General features: G+C 45.0%; 1 protein-coding gene across 1 annotated transcript in view; it reads left to right on the forward strand.

The window, feature by feature from the left end:
* Nucleotides 1-5,686, forward strand: part of RSU1 (Ras suppressor protein 1) — a 102,003-nt gene extending 96,317 nt beyond the window's left edge. Inside the window, exon 9 of the mRNA XM_063150551.1 lies at nt 5,214-5,686. Within this exon, the coding sequence (XP_063006621.1) occupies nt 5,214-5,316 (103 nt within the window). The 3' untranslated portion in view covers nt 5,317-5,686. The remainder of the gene's footprint in view (nt 1-5,213) is intronic.
* The last annotated feature ends 12,569 nt before the right edge of the window (nt 5,687-18,255 follow it).

Genomic DNA, 18,255 nt, shown 5'->3' on the forward strand with positions numbered 1-18,255 from the left:
TAGTAATTTTAACCTCCACTGTTTTCTCTCACTGGTACAGTACTGACCAGTTAAATCCCATTATCTGTCCCTTTCCTTGGAGAGAGATTATGTGGTTTGAGGGGATGACATGTTAGCAGCTCCCACATAGAAAAGAGCAGTCGCAGTCACTCAGAGGGGACACCAGAGCAACAATTAGCTGTGCAAAAACTGGTGTGGCAAAAGCACCTTGCTCCAAATCCATGTGAACTGTAGCTAGTGCAGGGTAGCCATCATGTATCAGTCACTTCTTTCAGCTTTGGGTTTGTACTGATACCACCACTGATTTAGCCTTTCCCTTCTCCTGCTTCATCAGCTGGGGCTTAGGACTGTTCTGTTTAGGTCACTGTGAATATCCACTTTGAGGTTTGATCTGAGCAGTAAATATCTGCCTGACTCTGAACTTCACCTTTTGAAAAATCAAGCAGAGCTGGAATGTTTCACCTTTGCTTCCCTGATTACAGTACATAGCTGGAGGTAGCGTCTCTCCAGGACCATATTTAACAGTGTTGTCCGTTTTATACTGCACACTCACCCTGGAGATCTGTTACAGACATAAAGTGAAACACCAGTGTATTTCTCATGGCTCAGTCTTGAAATCCTCTTTCAAAATGCCTAAACTCAAAAAAATCAATGTGTGCATCAAACACTTTGCAGTAGTTCCCTAGCTTACACAAGTTCTCTAGCCCTTGGCTACTGAGCATTTTGTTGTACAAGAGAGAAAAATTGGAGGTAGTTGTGCTGAATTTGTTTTTCAAAGTGACTCTTTTGACCTTTATGAATTTAAGAATTTTAACTATGGTTCTGTTCTTAAGTTCAGAGATTTTAGTAGCAAGACTATGTACTTTTAAGTTACAAGGTTCCATGCCTGATCTTATGCTGTAAATTGCAATATTTAGCAATTTGTGGTTTAATTTAGAAGGATCACCTACTTTCCTAAATGCTTAAGTAATGTGGCAAGCTGAGGTTATTGATTCTCTCTGAATTTATTACAAGAAAGCTGTATCCACTCTCTCCTCTTGGGAATGCCCCTCCTGAACTGCATGCTTGCTAGTGACAGCTTAGACCCCTGATACATAACCAGAGACCTTGCCTAATATCCTTGCAACTACTTTAGGGAATTTTTATTAAGTAAAAGCATCATTAAAGTAGACAGAATGATGAAGTTTAATGAGCATCTTTCTCACTTCATGTTGTTCATTTTGCTGCTGCAGCAGCCATGCTGCTGTCGTTTGTTACTTCCAGTGGGGCAGGTGCAGAATTCAGGAAGATTTTTTTCATGTTTACATCTGCATACAAAGAAACATTTTTTCATGGAAGATATTTTAAAAATATATACAAGGAAAGAAAGCTTCTCAGAGTTTCTGAGGCCTTTCTGCATTTTCAGGCTTGCATGTGATTTCCCCTTTGATTTTTATGTAATGAGAAGTCTGCCTACAATACTGTAGCTGCTCAGTCTTCAGAGGTTCTGCAGTTTGTGAGCTGTGGTTGCAGTAATCAGCTTCTGACTGTTAGCAAACTGCAAACATCACAAATATTTGTTTGCACTCCAGATTTTGTCCTTCAGCAGAGGTTTTAGCCTTGAAGCTGTGTGTAGTATCCTGCTCAGAGCTGTACCAGCACTGTGAACAGATGAAGATTCAAAATATCTAGTGGGAAGGCACTGCCATGAATGTGTTATCAGCACTTGTCGTACAAATCTGCCTTGAAACCATAGCCACAATCTGTGTCAAAATTCTTTTGTGTGTTTATGGAGACAATGTGCCTTGGCTAAGGGTCTGGCCATGCAAACAGCTGTGTCAAGGTGCCATCCTCTAGCACATCACCATCGGTCAGCTGAGCAGCAGAACTGTCTGTGGGCATGTCTTCAGCTGACCTCTGCTGCCCAGGATGATGTGCAAGTGTCTCTGCCTAACACATCTGACTCTGCGTTCATGCAGAACAAGAGCATCTACCTAGTTTGTACAGCTTGGCTGCAGCTGTGTCTGGGTCTTTCTAGTAACTACTGAAATTATTAAAGACTTTATGCAAACTTCACATCTTTTAAAACTAAAGGGTTATAGGTTCTTGTGGAAGTCAGATAATTGCTTCTCTGTGCAGATAAGCTCCATTAGTGTTTTTATTTTGCTTTTTTTTCCCTTGAAGCTTTTTTTTTCCCCCTGGGAGTTATAAAACTGGTGTTTGTTGTTGTACCAGGAGTTCATTGAGAATTTTGAATTCTCTTTTCCCTAGTGTAACAGAAGGCAAATTCTGTCCCAGAAGCATTATTACAGTCATTATTGTATTTAAACATTGTTGTGAGACCATATGTCTCCTCATATCTGAGTTGTGCAGACAGGAGAGAGAGAGACCCTGTGTGTGAAGGCTTGTACCATCTAAACATATCTGATCCTTGCTCTTTGACTAGCGGACTCCATGAAAGATTGTAAAGCACTCATCTTCATTTGGGACAGCCATGTGCATTGGAAGTCCTCTCATTTTGCCAAGGAAACTGATTTGATTTTCTTATTTCAAACCCAGTAATTACTTTGCTGGATGAAACTTTGGTGCTCGTGTTGGTAGAAGTGGTTGGACATGAAAATAGGTTAAAAGAATGTGGAAGTGCTGTAGATACCTTCAACTCATGTTCATCTATTACTACTAATGTAGTATTTGCATGGGACAAAGGGAGTTGCTGGGGCACCAATAGCACTGAATATTGTAAGGAGCAGATATCAAAAAAATATCAAAAATATCTCAAGTCAGTTGGTATTTTTACTGCTTAATAAATGCTGTGGCTGCTGGACTTCTTTTCGTAGTCAAAAGGCATTGCCCAAGTAGACTTTACCAGAACTCTGAAGTTCATTCAAAATTGTCAGTATTCACGTTTCCTGCATTTGGAAAGTATCTGTGTAGTCAGTAGAATTCCCCCTACACCCTTTTTCTTCTGAGGTTTAACAGTCCACATACTTGAACATTTGCTCTGAAAAAGGAGGAAATGAGGGATAGAATGAATGCCAGAAGGAACACCTGAGAGGGAAACTTACATAGAGTTTCCAAAGCAAAAAGGGGGAGCCTAAACCAGCTTGAGCAAAAGGAGGGTATGTAACACTTGACAGCCACTTAAGCTGTCTCAGTCCTGGTTGGGTTGGCACTAACAGGGCAAAGGAGCTGTGGGGCAGCAGGATGTGGAACACAGATCAGTGATAGGGGACTTCTGTTCCTATCTACAAAGGACTTTTGTGCTCAGATACAGTGAATCACTGGATTTTCTGTTAATCAGTGCCTGAAGTCCCACATACGGACTTCAAAAAAGCCAAAAAACAGCTTGAAGGTTAATTTTGTATTTACCTAACTAGTGCTATCTTGTGAGAGTTACAAAACTACTGCTGAAAGTGGTTCAAATGCTACACTGCATATCATTCAGAGCAGGGTGCTGCTTGTTCCCTGACTTCTTCTGCCCTGGGTCAGTTTCTGATGGCACAACCTCCTTGAATGTCACTCCTGTGCTCTTCTGCTGTGATGGATTTTCACAATACTGAACCATCTCCTTCCATAGACTCCCTCTTTCAACTTACTTAACATCTTCCAAAAGAAGAGTTATTTAGGATGTATATTTGATTAATACACATACTTGGATAAAATACAGCCTTGTGCTGCTGGAGCTCTGTCTCTTCAGAAATAAAATAAAAATATGTGTATTGTAGCTAATATGAAGCATGTAGTTATTGCAGAGGGTCAGGGCTCTCTGCTTTCATCAGAAAATGCCACCTGATCCCTTGTTGACAGGAGGTGATGGCCCACATAAAATTTCAATAAGGTGAAGTAATGTCATAGTTTACAGTTGTATTTTCCTTGAGCAAGGCTGTTTGGCTACAGTACACCTTGACAGCAGCCTACTTAGCAGTATGATGTAAAACTTCAGCTGCTGAGAAGGTGAAAGCAAGCGCTGCCTCTTCACCCCACCTTACAAGAAGCTTTAATCCCATTCCACAGTCCAGGAATGCCAAGGTTGAAGTATCATCCAGATACAGCAACATAAAGCTCAAATTAGGTGGTAACTTTTCATATTCCAACATAGAATTAGAATAGTAAATAGAATAGAGTCGCAGAATCACAAAGGTTGGAAAAGACCTCCAAGATCACATGTAACTGTGACTTGGGAGAACAAACATGATCACTCTGAACTCTTTCTTCTTCTCCCAGCTTTTTATGATGAGCAGGATGTGGTATGGGCTGGGATATGCCTTGCATCAGTTGGGGTCATCTGTCCTGGCTGCATCTCTTCCCAACAACTTGTGCACTCCTAGCCCCTCGCTGGTGGGCTGAGGAGCAGAAAAGGCCTTGGTTCTGTGCAAGCCCTGCTCAGCAATAACTTAAATATCCCTGCATTGTCAACACTGTTTTCAGTGCAAATCCAAACCACAGCCCCATAGCAGCAACTATGAAGAAAATTACCCCAAGCAAAACCCACAATGTGCATCTTCAAAAAGCACTTAATGTCAATAAGTGAAGTTAAGTTTGAACTGTGTTTATTTTGGGTAGGTTTTTAATTTATTCTAATCAGGATTACTCATAAATTATCTATTAATTACTGTGTGATATTTAGCAAGATCCTTTCAGCCATGTAGTCCATTTAGCTTCACAGTGAATGCTAGCCATCTTAATTGTAGGATACTTTGTCAACATTTAATCAGTGGTACTTACTAATGTGGCATTGATGTGTTGGTATCTGTCCCAGTGCTATCAATCATGTGTGAGCAGCAAAGGCAGCTGTGACACCATTGCTCTCTGTCACATTATCAAGCCCCTGGGTTTTCTGGTTAGGGATGATGCTCACTTTGCTCTAAGCAGGCACTCTATCTCTCCAGTTCAACCCAATTTTTGTCATTGTCTACTTGAATACACATCCTTGCAGCCTTCTGAACTTTAATCCCATAACTGCAGAATAAAGGTTGCTAGTTTCTGAAGGCAAAACTGATTGCTCCTTCACTGCTCCAAAAGCCTGCTCTTCCCTGGTGTTACTCCCCTGAAAAGTCACAAAAACCCAAATGTTAATGACTGCAGCTTGAGAGCTAATAGAAAATTCAGTGTGTTGAGACAAAATAACAACCTTTTTTTTTTCCTAGTAACTAGATGCTTTGTTTAATGTGCTGCAGAGTAAAAGTCTGTGTTTAATGGTTGTATCACAATTTTTTTTTCTCCTTTCCTTACAGTCTTTATGGCAGACACATGCAGGCAAACCCTGAACCTCCCAAGAAGAACAATGACAAGTCAAAGAAGATCAGCCGTAAACCTCTGGCAGCCAAGAACAAATAAGTGCCTGGCTTCTGCCTCTGTTTTACATCTGTTGCATTGGTTTTGCTTGTGCCTACAATATTTCTACACATCTCTTATTACATATAAGAAAGCAGGGATTAGAATTAAATGCAATTCACTATGTATAATGCTTTAGAAGATACTGCTAGAGGGAAACAAAATTACATATGCTCCTAACTATGGTCACATTTATGTAGCCATTTAATATATCACTGTCAAACATACTTTAGCTTTTATATTTATATGTATATTAATGTCCTGTCTTCACATGTGTCACATCCTGTTAATATAGGGGATTTTGCACTTATATTATACAATACAAAATTTCAGAGCATATTCCAAGTGATTTTAATAAAGCTCTTCATTTGTATTGCTGTTTAGTTTCTTCAGTAGGACGTCTGAATAGGAAATTCCTTGAGAAATGTATGTGTGTCCAGTTTCCTGTAATATGGTGATTTCTTCTGTGTAGGAATGTGGCAGCATTTTATCTGATGCAAGTTAGTTAAAGTGCAAAGCATTCTGTTCAAGCAACATTTTAATCAGTTTCTTTTTCTTTTTTTTATGGTGCTATGGACTGCTCTTTTTGCCTTGAAGGTTATTTTGAAATCAAGGAGTAGGGGAGGGGAGAGAGAAAAAAAATTGTCTTTGTAGAGAGCTGCCAATTGCCAGACTCAGTTTGGGGAAGAGAACTTTGTCACTTGAAGAAACTGGTACTTCTGCCAATTTTTCAAGTGATTTTTTTTCTTTAGGCAAAAAACCCAAATAATGTATTTAATCTTGCTTAAAGTGCTTATATTGAAGAGCTATTCCAAATGGCTTTTGAAAATGCCACAGGTTCTATATTTATCTATACAAAGCTGGCACCACAACCAAGCTCAGAAGCTGCAAACAGTTTAACAGCACAGATAGTTTCAGGTTCTACCAATGGAGAAGAAAAGCCTAAAATCTGCTGACAGTGTTTCCCAAATAATTTCGTTCTTAGGAGAGCAAAAGCCAACAAGGTACAAGAAGAGATATTCATACCTGGATCACTTGTGTCGAGACCTTCCTGCCCTTGATTTCCAATTTAATGAATTCCATACCCGAGCCACCCATGGCTGAGTGTCGGCTGCCGTCCCATCCGGCCAGCAAGCTGGGAAGCGTGCCCAGACTGCTGAGACAGGCCTGCTTGTTCAGGGGGAAAAGAAAAGGCTTTAAATATCTCATGCTACAAGTGATGCCTGCTGCAAAAGCCAATCTGAAGTTTCTGTGATCAGCACCAGTCTCTCGAGTGCATTTAGGATTGCCCCAGCGTGTAGGTAACACGGTTGCCTTAGTCTGGGAATAAATGTATTGACATATATTTTGCAAAAGATTTTTTTCAAATTGGCAAGCAGAGCTAAGAAGTTGGCATCAAGCTTTAGACACACTTTAAGTGGTCTTCAGTACTTCAGAAGAATGAGGCAGTCTTGGTAGGCAGATGGAGAACAGTAAAAATGGTAGGCTTGTCAGGAACAGTCAATTATATCTGTTGCAAGCTCTGCAGAGGATTTTCCAGACCCCTTAAGTGATCTGCCTGGGGAACAGGTCCAACTGAAACAGGCCAGTGAAGGTGCTAGGTTGGATGCATGTTAAGAATTGAAAGCAAAAACTGTGCCCCATCTGGAATGCACACAATGAAATGTGGTTCAGGGATTAACACGTGAGAGGCCTACTGACAATAATAATCATGCTACAAAAAGTCCTGAAAAAATGTCAAATGAAATGTCAGAAGATCCCCAAACTACTATTGCAAGTTGGTTTTGGAACAAAATAAATAGCAAGGGCACATCTACCAGGAAGGGGTGAAGAGACTCTGGATCCTTCCCTGGAAGTGAATGCTACCCCAGCCCTGGAAGAGGGCACTGCCTCAGGGTTGCACCACGGCTCTCCTGACTGATGCCAGACACCTGCTTTGAGCCTTGGAGACATTTTGCATGCACTCACTTCCAGCTGAAGTGGATTCACCAGTCTTCCAAAGTCTCCCTGGGTACACACAGACATGGCTTTCTGTGTGAGTGGGATGGCAATACAGCTTTCCTTTGGTTTGAACAGAAATCCAACCAGAGCTGAAGGTTCATGTGGTGTCTGAGACTGTGCCCATCACCCACTCTGTGTCCTGGGGTTTAGGCAAAAAGAAGTTGCTGCAGGGCTACAAGTGTTTCAAGGCATGGGGTAGTGTCTCTAATGTAAAATTCAAAGCTTGTTGGGGAAGGCCTGATGATGTTATTGGTGGGAAGCTACAGCCCTGCTTTAAAATAAGTTTATGGTTTTCAAGCATTAGTCAGACTTTCATTAACTGCAGTTGCAAATTTTGAAAGTGTTGGAAGAGTCATGCAAGCTCTCCTCTGCAGGATTGCAAAGTATTGATTGGAGCATTCTTGTGTGCTCATAGCAAAAAAATCCACCCAACCTTCCCACTTCTTCCCTCATGAAGGAGGAAGAAACACAGTTTTGACAAGCAAAAGCAGGAGTGAAGGGCCTGGGGAAGAGTAAGTGAAAGGCATAAAGATGAGAAGGATAAAAGAAATCCTAGAGGGAGAAGAACTATACCGAAGATGGTGGCAGATTGGGGGGCTGGGGGAAGGAAGTTTCTTGAAAAGAAAGATTAAAAAATAAGATAATGATCTGAGAAAATGATGAAAACCTGAAATGCATAAAGCTTTACAAACAGAAAACAAAATGGCTTGTAAAGGAATGCTCTTCAGAGGTGCAGGGCAGAATAAAGACAAGGGAAAGAAAAGCAAACTATCTGGGATGTAATGTGCTGAGGTTTTAGTGTTTCTAAAAATGTGCCAACTTCTTAGAGCAAACTACACAACAGTTTTTATGTGAGTATGACGATTTTATGTATCTGTTCTCTAAGGTCATTCCTTTTTTAATATTTAAAAACAATGCTCTATTTTACTGGGTCACATTTATTTCCCCATTGTACTCAAGGAAAGGAGTTGCTGTATCTTATTGTGGTGAACCACTTAATGAACAGTGCAGCTCATGATGGTCCCCATGGTCATTTCTCCAGAGGACCCATCAAACTGAGGCCCCTTCCAATGAGTCCTTGGTTCCTGCATCTAGGTGAGCACCTGTGCTGTGCCAGCTCTGGAAAAGCTGCTCTTTGCTCCACTGATCAGTATTGTTTCACTGGCCTAATTGAAAATGAGACCCCTGATCTCAGGTTGCCTTGAAGCAGGCATCTTTGCCATTCATTCATTCATTCATTCATTCATGGTCATTGTTCAGGCCACCCTCTCATACAGCCAAGAGCATGTCCCTTCAAAGGGAGAAAATTATTCCTGTGAAGAGAAAATTTGCTTTTTTACAGCTTTACTGTACATGGGAGCTCTTTGAAAACAGTTAATTCTGGTAATTCTGTTTTGATTTTGCATACGGTAACTGGAAAGAGTATGGCAAGGTTTCTGTGTACTACACACCCTGACAGAGGAAACCTGTTAAAATTACCATAAACCTGACATGCCGTGCCTGTGCAAAGAGTAGCCTGGGGAACTAATGTTGCTAAGGGTAGAGCAAAATGAAACCAGCAAACTTGCTTGTGCAGGCACCATCCACAATTTTCTTGTACTTAAGAGTGTCAACCCTGTATTGCCTCCTGCAGTCCTCTTGATGGACAGGTAACACTTAGATAAAAAAATCTCAGCTCTGAGAAAATGAGCACTTGCTCTTGCTCTCCTTCTTACTTAACAAATATGTGAGGAACAGCAACTGTGATTTTAAAATTTCACCTTTTTGTGATTGCTAGTCTAGGAATAAGTTTCCTATGGAGTCACCAGTGTTCAAGCACCTTTATTTTGGTTTTAGGTCTTTCATGCATGTTAAGGAAATGGTAGTAGCATCTTCTTATCAATTAGCTTCCATCCTTACAGCTGGCAATTCACAGCAGCAGTATGGGGGTTTCTCCTGAACTGGCATCTTGTTCCAAGGCATGATCTGAGCTGGTGCAGCCCTCACCTCTCCTCCCTCCAGCACTGTACTCCCCATCCTCTTCCTCTGGGCTCTCCCCACCATCTCTGTATGGGGCTGGATCCTGGGCTTCTGGAGGAGTTAGGGAGAGGAAAATGTTCCTGTTCTGCCTGACCCTCTGCTCCCAGGCAGCAGAGTGAGGTCAGGAGGCACTTCCAGCTCCAGCAGTGCTTGGGTGTTCCACACTGGCTCCTGGCTTGGGGCTGGTAGGAAAGCTGGGAGGCCAAGTCTGTGCCATCCCCACGCTTGCTGAGCAGCAGGAGCTCCAGAGACGGGGAATATTTCCAGTTTGTAGCGGGTGGTAACTGTTAATATCCTCATGACAACCAGGAGGAGTGAGATTGTCATCGGTTATATTAGTTGTTAATTTTGTAAATATTAACAATTTCTAGGATTATGGCACAGGATGTGAGCTGTCAACTTGCTTTATTTTCCTCCTACTCCTTCTTGTAATGACACATCTTTTATACTCTCAGATTCATGTCATGTGCTGGTTACCTTGCACTGACACCAGGGCTGGCAGGTGTTCTGGGATGAAACCATGATAACCTCCCAAAAGTTAGACTTTCTTCTCCTCCTGGGTACTTTGTTTCCTCTTACCTAAGGGGAAGTAATTTGCCTGAAAAGAGCAGTGATTTATAAACCTCTGTGGTTGGTTTCCACCCGGCACTGCTGCCAAAGCTGGCTGCCATTGGCACAGCTGAGCTCCTGCTTCCCCTTCCAGCTCACCTGTGAGTGCCTCAGGCAGGCACTGCCACTCCAGTCCCCCCCAGAGCAGGAGCTGAGTTACAGCTCACAAGGAGCCGTATGCCTGCTGTGAGAAAGGCCTGAAAAGTGACATTTTCACAACGTGTCTCAAGAGCAAAATTTTACCCATATTTTTAGATCAAGAAGCACGGCAATTGCGCGAGTCCCAGTCACAGGAGTCACCCCTGCAGCTTGATGGACGTGTTCAGAGGCAGCTTTAGCAGCAAGGTGCAGCTGGGGGCAGAGCAGGGGGGAAGGTGGCTTTTCCAGGGCACTCACTCCTCGCCTGGCTCCCTTGCTGCTGGTGGGAGCATCTCTGCTGCTCTGCCCTGCTCCTGTGCTGCTGGCAGCCCTGAGTGTACAGCCAGTGCTCAGCCAAGCAGAGATGAGCCCCAGGCTGAATGTACATTCCCAATCTTCCTGATATCCCTGTTATTCCCGGTAATGTTTCAAATGGCCTGGTCCTGCAGCAGCCCCAACACAAGCAGCAGTGGGGAGCTGTGTCCAGCTGGGTGCTGGGGGAGACAAGCTGCACTCCAGCCTGGGGCGGTCCGTGCCTGCAGAGGTGCCTTGCAAGCGCCAGACTGAATACCCCAAACGTTTCAGTAATCATGGAAATGGGGCACCCTCTCCCAGGGCAGCCATCCTGCAGGGCCCCAGGCAGGCACTCCTGCCCTGTACCTGGGTGTGCTGTGCTCCTCGTGGTTTTGCTGATGTTTGCTTTGCCAGTGCAGTTCCCAGCGCCAGGGAGGTGGGAGCAGGCAGAGCCTGAGGCACAGGGACACCTCCTGCCCTGGGGATGGCCCCTGCCATCCTCGTGTGAAACCCAGCGCCCCCGGGAGCCGCACCGAGCTCGCTCAGCAGCGCTCCCAGGAGCTGAGAGCCGGGACAGAGCCCTGGGAAGGGGCAGCCAGAGGGGAGCAGAGCCAAAGAGCTGCTCTGAGGCAGCACTGCTGGACAGGGGCAACACTGTGGAGGTGGGGTCTGCATGGCTCAGACTCTATATAGGAGAGTGGATTTTAATACTGGGTGGTTTTGCCCTCCAGTTGTGTAGTTTAGGATGTTACAGCAGTGAATGGAGAACTGGTGATCTTGTCAACTGCCCCCTCACAGCGGTGGGGTTTAGGAACCAAATTGTTGGTGGCCTGGTTTGAGCATCCTCAGCCACTTCTTTTATCTCCTATCAATTCAGATATTTTATTTTAGGGAGCTACTCAAACATGCTTGGCACATGGGTTTTCCCAACATCACACAGAAATGAGCATCTGTGTTTGGAATGGAAGAGAGCACTGATTTGGAGGAATGCAATGCATGGGTAGTTCCTGGGATATGATTTTAGCAGTTTCCATCCAGACTGTACAACGGGACTTCCCTATTTTCATTTCTGGCCAGCTTAGGCTACTCAAAAGATTTCTGCTCTGCCAGCTTATACCCAGAGACTCATTAAACACCTTGTGGATCAGACGTTCAATACTAACCCGCTCTGAGGGCAAACACAAAAATCAAAGCTTTGATTCCGATGCCGGTGCCTCGCAGATGCCGTGTGCGCCCGGGCTCCGGCGTCTCCGAGCGGCCCGGGAGATGCCCGGAGCACTCGGGATGCACTTTCCGCCTGCGCCAGCAGTGGGGGCAAGAATACAGCCGGAGAGGCGAGGGAGGAACCCCGGAGCGCATCTGAACCCCAGGCCTGAAATCCCTTCCATTCCCCGCGTTGCTGGTACAAAAACATGCCGAGACAGCTCACAGTGAGCAGGACTGTCACCCCCAGGCTTGGCAGGGTGTCCCCAGGGAGGCTGCTGGTATTTCCTTTCCCCTCACTTTGCTTTTACATCAATTTACTCCGCCAATTAAGCAACCAAGTATTTCAGAGGCAGCCATGTGGCACCGAGTGCTGTAGCTATGGCTAAAAATAACCCAAGAGCCTCGGGAAAAACAGCTCCAAGGACTGTGCACCCAGCTGTGGGGTGTGTGAGGGGGATCTCAGCCCTGGCTGGCCCCATCTGGGGGGCAGCCAGACCCCGCAGCTGGATCTGAGGCAGGGATTTGCAGCTCTCCTGGGGCTGCCCCTGCTGGGGCACAGCAGGGAGGGGCAGAAGGGCTCCGGACCAGGAGCCTGGAGCCTCCTTCTCTATCCAAGGCAGGCACTCCCTTGGAAGTGGGTTCATGATCTGAGCCTGCATTTTGGACCTGTGGTTGATGGCTTTGCAAGCCAGGCAACATGGACTAAAACTTGCCATTCTTTTTTTACAGAAAGAAACCAGAAACACTCAAGTGACAAATATTGAAAAATACTCTCTTGGAAGTCCTTGAAATTACAAACCCCATGGGTTTGGGAGAAAAATGGAATTTCTTTGGAGTAAATAAGAAACCAGGGAAGGCCAGGCCACCTGGTGTAGCTCCACAGCTAGACCCATGCTCCTGCCAGGTACAGGCAGTTAACAAAAATAGAACAGGGCAGCCAGTTCTGCATAGAAGTTTTCTGTTCTTGTAAACCAAATGAAATTAATCATTACATTTATCTACAGGGTGTTCTATAAAATCAATAAGCACTGCATAGCAGTCAAAATATGACAAGGCACTTAAACTTTGCCAAATCAATCCAATTAATTATATCTTCGTTAGGAAACAGTCATTTTTATAGAGTCAGTTGGCTCTTCAAGGACCACAATACAAGCTTGATATAAGCTCATTGATTTTTACTTTTTATGATTTCCAGTTGAAAGCAAATAGAGATCATTCTCTTTATGAAACTGTGAAAAAATGTGTGTATTTAACATACCAATATTATTTATAAGCAGCAGCTAATATTTAAGTGCCTCTTGTACGCCTTGATAAAAGTGGTTCATGATTCAGCCCTCTCAGATGTTCAGAGGATGTTCTTCTACATTATTGCCATCGTCATTTGTCTTTCCCCTCTGACACGTGCAGTTTTTTATGCAGGAAAACTCTGTAGATGAGGCTCATCAGCAAGGAGGAGAGCAGTCTGAATACCTATGAGGTGTCACTGCAAACAAACCCTGCTGGACATCCCAGCCTGGCCCTGCCATCTTTTTGTACAGCAGCCTGGGAGCCTACAAGGCAGAAATGGGACCAGAGGACCCTGGAGAATAATCTAGCCTATTCATATAATGGATTAAAAAGACAATTTTCTGTCTAGCAAGAGTGGAGGTGCAGGTTGATAAACACACACATGTATGACATGTATGACAGACTTAGAGGAAGGGAAATCTTAGCAGGTGATAAGGACTTTTCAGGGTGACAAGTGGAGGGAGAAAGGTTTGGTTTGGAGCAGGGATTGCAAGGGCAGCAAGAAGAACCCTGGGATTCATTGGGTGCTCATGAAGCTCACAAGCCCTCTGGAAAATGAAAGGTAAGAGGCAAATACTGCAAAAATAAATGCACACCAGGCATTGGGCATTGAACCCAACTCCTCAGTGCTGCTCCAAGGTGCTGCTCCAAGGTCCTCAGAACCTGCAGAACCTCAGACCTGTGGGTCTCCCTAGTGAGTCAGTGCCACATTTTCCTTAGAAATAGTCCTTACCAGAGAAGTCACATTGGTGAATGCAAAACAATCCCCCAATAATGGCAAATACTTGGATTCTGCTGTTTTATTGCCATTAGTAAGAGACTCATGATAAAAGTCTGAATCTGTGAGGGAAGGATGAGATTAACTGCTTCTGTCCAATCAATGCCCAGATCTTCCCAAAACTAAGGAGAGTGTCCAGCAAATGAGGATCTGGTCTTTTGAATAAAAAGATGAAAAGTTAAGAGAAGACTGAGTTTTGTTTCCTTTCCAAAGCATGATTTTCATTTTCAGTTAGATTGCATCAGATACAGATGAAAACAGAAAACAAAGTTGCATTTCTGCAGCAGTTATTTGCAGTTCCATGGTGCACCACTCCTACCCCCTGAGATGTCCTGCATCAAGGTGATGCCAGCCCTGGGGTGTCACTGTCACTGTGAGAGGTTGTCCCCATCCCCAGCAGACAAGGAGGGGGTGCAGGGGCCCTGGGGCCAGGCACAGGGCTGGGTCTGCAAGGTGAGCCTCTGCCATGGCCAGGGAGCTGCAAAGCCACCAAGCTGGGCTGCTGCCATCCCCAGGGTGCAGCCCCTGGGCTTGCCTCACAGGGAGAGGGGACTCGGTGGCAGGAGCCACTCGTGCTGTACCACAGGACAAAAAGGCTTCACACCCCTGCGAGCACGAGCCTGCAGGGAGGTGCATTGTAACCACCACAGGGGAAAGCTGGTCTCAGTCTTAAACTCCTCCTTTCCCCCCTTCCCATGGGTTTTGGACACTGGAAGAAATAAAACAGGGTGAATAACTGGATGAGTCTCAAGCCAAGTTTTTGATGGTATTGAAATGAGCGAGGTTAACAGGAGTTCCTCAAGCCAACAACAGGGGAAGGGAGGAAAAAGCTGTGACAGGAGGAGGTGATCAGCAGATGGCAGCAGGGGAGCCCAGCCCAAGCCAGAAGAGCTGCTACAGAGCCCACTCCCTCTCACAAATGCAGAGACTCTCCTGGGATGGAGAGTTCAGTCCTGGCCAGGATTCAGTGCAAGCACACAGAATGGAGCAGTCAGTGCCACCCACCACCCTGAGGCTCCTTCCCTGCATTCAGCTGGGCCCCTGGGCATGAATGGAAGGACAGAGCTGTAATGAGGCTCAGGGCCAACCAAGGAGGGGCTAAATGCTGGGATAGCAGTGAGAGGAGATGGGGCCAAGCACATCCCCACCTGTGCAGAGCCTGTCCTGTGGCCCAGCCCTGCTCCCAGAGTCAGCATTGCCAGGACAGCAGCCAGAGGAGACTGCCCCTGCAAACACAGCACTGAGAAATCCCTCGGAGGAGTGAGTGACAGTAATTGGGAGTAATCACAGCAGCACTGACATGGACACAGCTCTTTAGTAATTCACCACTTCCTATGAAACAATGTCAATAATCCCCCTCTAAAGTGATGGTTAGGGCCAGCCTCATAATTTCTTTGCATTTTGTCTTAAACTAGTTGTAAACTGAGATAATCAGTTCCTGTGGGCTTTTTAAGAAGGCCACATATCTATTACACATTTCAAATCAGCTGTTTTCCTACCTTCTCTTTGTTTAATGTCATTTTTCATTATTGACCCTATGGAAGAAGAAAAGGAATGTCCTTTTTCACTCAGACCTGCTCTCCTGGTTACAGGTGCCATGGCAGACATTTCCTAGCAGGAAGGAAAATAAAATTAGGCCCCAATTCGAAACATTTTCACAGAGATCACAGCTCCTGTCTTCAAGGTTTTGCACTGTCTGAGTTTGCTGGAGCACACCATGACACTGCAGGAGACAGAAGAAGCTGTCAGCAGCCATGCAGGAGCTCACTCTGCTGATCAGGGTACCCAGGATTTAGGCTGCATTGTGACTGATGGCACCATGCAAGACCATTGTCCAGGTCACAGCCATCAGGCCTAATTTGGGTGCAAAACTGCTGATGAACCCCAAAGCACATTTGCTCTGCCTCAAGCCTTAGCTTTTTTAGCTGATAGGGCTTCCCCCCTTCCTCCTCCTCACCTCACAAGTTGTCTGGTGGCTGTTCCAGGAGGATGGAGGATATGTTTGTAACCTGTGGCACCAATGATCAAAAAATTCAAGTGCGATTGAGTAGACAATGCTCATGTTCTGTTCAGAGTAAGTCTCATCCAGACAATATTTTCCATTCCAGTTTTTCTGCCAGCAAGAAGGCTCATCTGCCTTCAAGGCTGAGCTGACCACACTGCTGAGAGACCTGAAGAAGTGGCTGCTCCTCAGCCTGGCTTAGGAGTCAGGTGGTACCAGCCCAAAAATAAGGGATTTAGCAAACCCAGGGCAAAGGCCCAAACTTCTGAAGGGAGGGATGAAGGTGGACTGGTGGGGCTTGCAAGATATTATGAATAAAAATAAATTTTGAGGGCCGGGACAGGGGTGTGGAGCCCTGTGCAGGGGCAGAGGGACAGCCCCACATGCCATTGCCTCTGCAGGACTGGGCACTGAGGGCTCCTCACATGAACTCCTCTGTGTCCGAGGGCTGTGGAAAAAAGCAGTATTTCACATTTCTGAAAGGCAGGGCTCCTATGTGGGTGTCTGGAAAGGTCTGCTAGCATAACAGTGGCAATCCTCTGCCCTTATTTCACACAGCTTGTCCCTCATGATTCCAAAAGCCTGGCAGACTTCTTGTGAACTTTTCTTCTGGGCAAAGTATGTAAAACTGCTTCTGTAGTACAAAATGCTTTAATCTGAGATTTGGTATTCTGGTATGGATCCGGTATTCTTCTTCCCATCAGTCAGAATGCCCCTTTCAGGCAGCCTGGGAAGTGACCTCCCCTTCATGCTCCTGCAGATGGGCTGTGGGAAATGCAGACGAGTTGTGAGCAAACCCAGCTGTGACCTGGCACTCCATCCCTGGGGTAACCAGGGGGTGCACACAGTGAACAGCTGGGCTGGGCTGGCTGGGTGCAGCTCAGACAGAATGTCAGTGATTTTTCAGAGCACAGGTTAGCACACAAACCAGGCAGCAGAGGTCAGAGCTGCATGATTTGAACATTTGAGGCAAGGAGGGTTTGGGTCTGGATTTGTTCAGTTCGCTGCAGCTTGGCCTTTCTAAAATGTTTTGGGGGGAAATGGACAAGCACATTATACATTACTATTTTTATCATTTGGAGAATCTTAGTTCTTTCATGGCTGTTGGGCACTGGAGTGTCAGCATTCAGGTCCAGAAGAAATTCCTGATAATGTTTTTATACTGGTAACAAACAGGCTTTCCTTGTGCAGCCAAGCCCTGTCAGCAGAGAGCCCTCTACCAGGCAGGTCTTGGTGTCTCCGCTTCCCCCTCTTCCCTTTTTGAACTGCCCACAAGACCTGGATGCCTGTGAAGAATCTCTGAATGGGATTAAGCACAAAGCAGTGCTCTGTTTCTGGATCTTTCCTCCTAAACAGAAAGTCTAGATCTATCCTGATGTTACAGGTAAAATCTGTCCCTCTGTAGAGTACAGAAACTTGGCTCTAAACAGAAATTTAGGCACTATCTCTAAAAACAATCTAGCCTATTCATATAATGGATTAAAAAGAGAATTTTCTGTCTAGCATGCTCAGATAACTTTGTATCCATCATGCTGGAAATAGCTCCCAGATAGCAAAACTCACTCATCATGCAAACTCCTTCTGTACCAGTATGTAATCCTTTTAATTATCCACTGCAGAATGACTTGTCTGCCATCCCTCAAACCTGTTCAACTCCACCAGGATGGTGTAATAGCACTTTCTTGGGCAGACTTCAAAAATCCCACCAGTGCCTGGCTAGATTTCTGTATTTATGGGACCTATGAGCACGGGCAGGTGGCTCTGATTAAACCATGACAAAGCTTGGGGCTCCCCTAATCAGTCCTAAAATACAGTTTTTACAGTTGTCCCACTCTCTGCATAGTTTTGGCATCCTCACAGCCATTAAAATATATTCTGGAATTTATTCTGCTAATTTCTGGAAGAAAAATGACAAAGCCTTTTTCACAAGCAAGCTATCAAAAGCAGCTTCTTTGATTACTAAGTAAGGCAAGAAACTGAATCAGCTCTGTTTCCTTGCAGCACTTTTGGTATTCTGTTGGTGTTTCTAAGATTTCTCATCTCCTGACACACTGAGACATTCATCTTCAGTTTCAGTCAAAACCCACAGGTTTGCAGAAAAGTCAAAAATTTGTCCTCATCTACAGCCTGTGATGCAGTCAAACGTTTCAGCCCAGCAGCTCCAGAATATCTCATCCCTTTTGCAGTGCTTGCTCCAGTGTGTTCCCTTCTGCCCAGCTCTGTGCCCCTCTCGTGGTGTTCTCAGCCCAGGGCTGGGTTTGGAGAGGGCTCACCAAGCACTTGCAGCCTCGCAAACATCATCGAGGTGCTCTGCTGAGAGGCTGTTAGACAACAGCACAGCAGGGAAAACAGGGAGCAAAATATCAGCATGGCACACCAGCCTCACAGAAACACATCAACACAACCAGGAGTGGGGACAGAACTCAGGTTAAACACAGAGCTACAGGGTAGTGCCAATGCAGGAAACACAGAGAGAAATGCATTTTTCAGAGGGAAAAATGAAAAAAGAAGAGGCATTATAATTCTCTGCAAAATTCTGAAGTTGAATAAGTTGAATATACCTTCTAGCTGTTGATTGTTTCTCCCAAGCTGCTGAACAGAATAATTC

Source organism: Melospiza melodia, chromosome 1, assembly GCF_035770615.1.
Source record: "Melospiza melodia melodia isolate bMelMel2 chromosome 1, bMelMel2.pri, whole genome shotgun sequence".
Classification (NCBI taxonomy): domain Eukaryota; kingdom Metazoa; phylum Chordata; class Aves; order Passeriformes; family Passerellidae; genus Melospiza; species Melospiza melodia.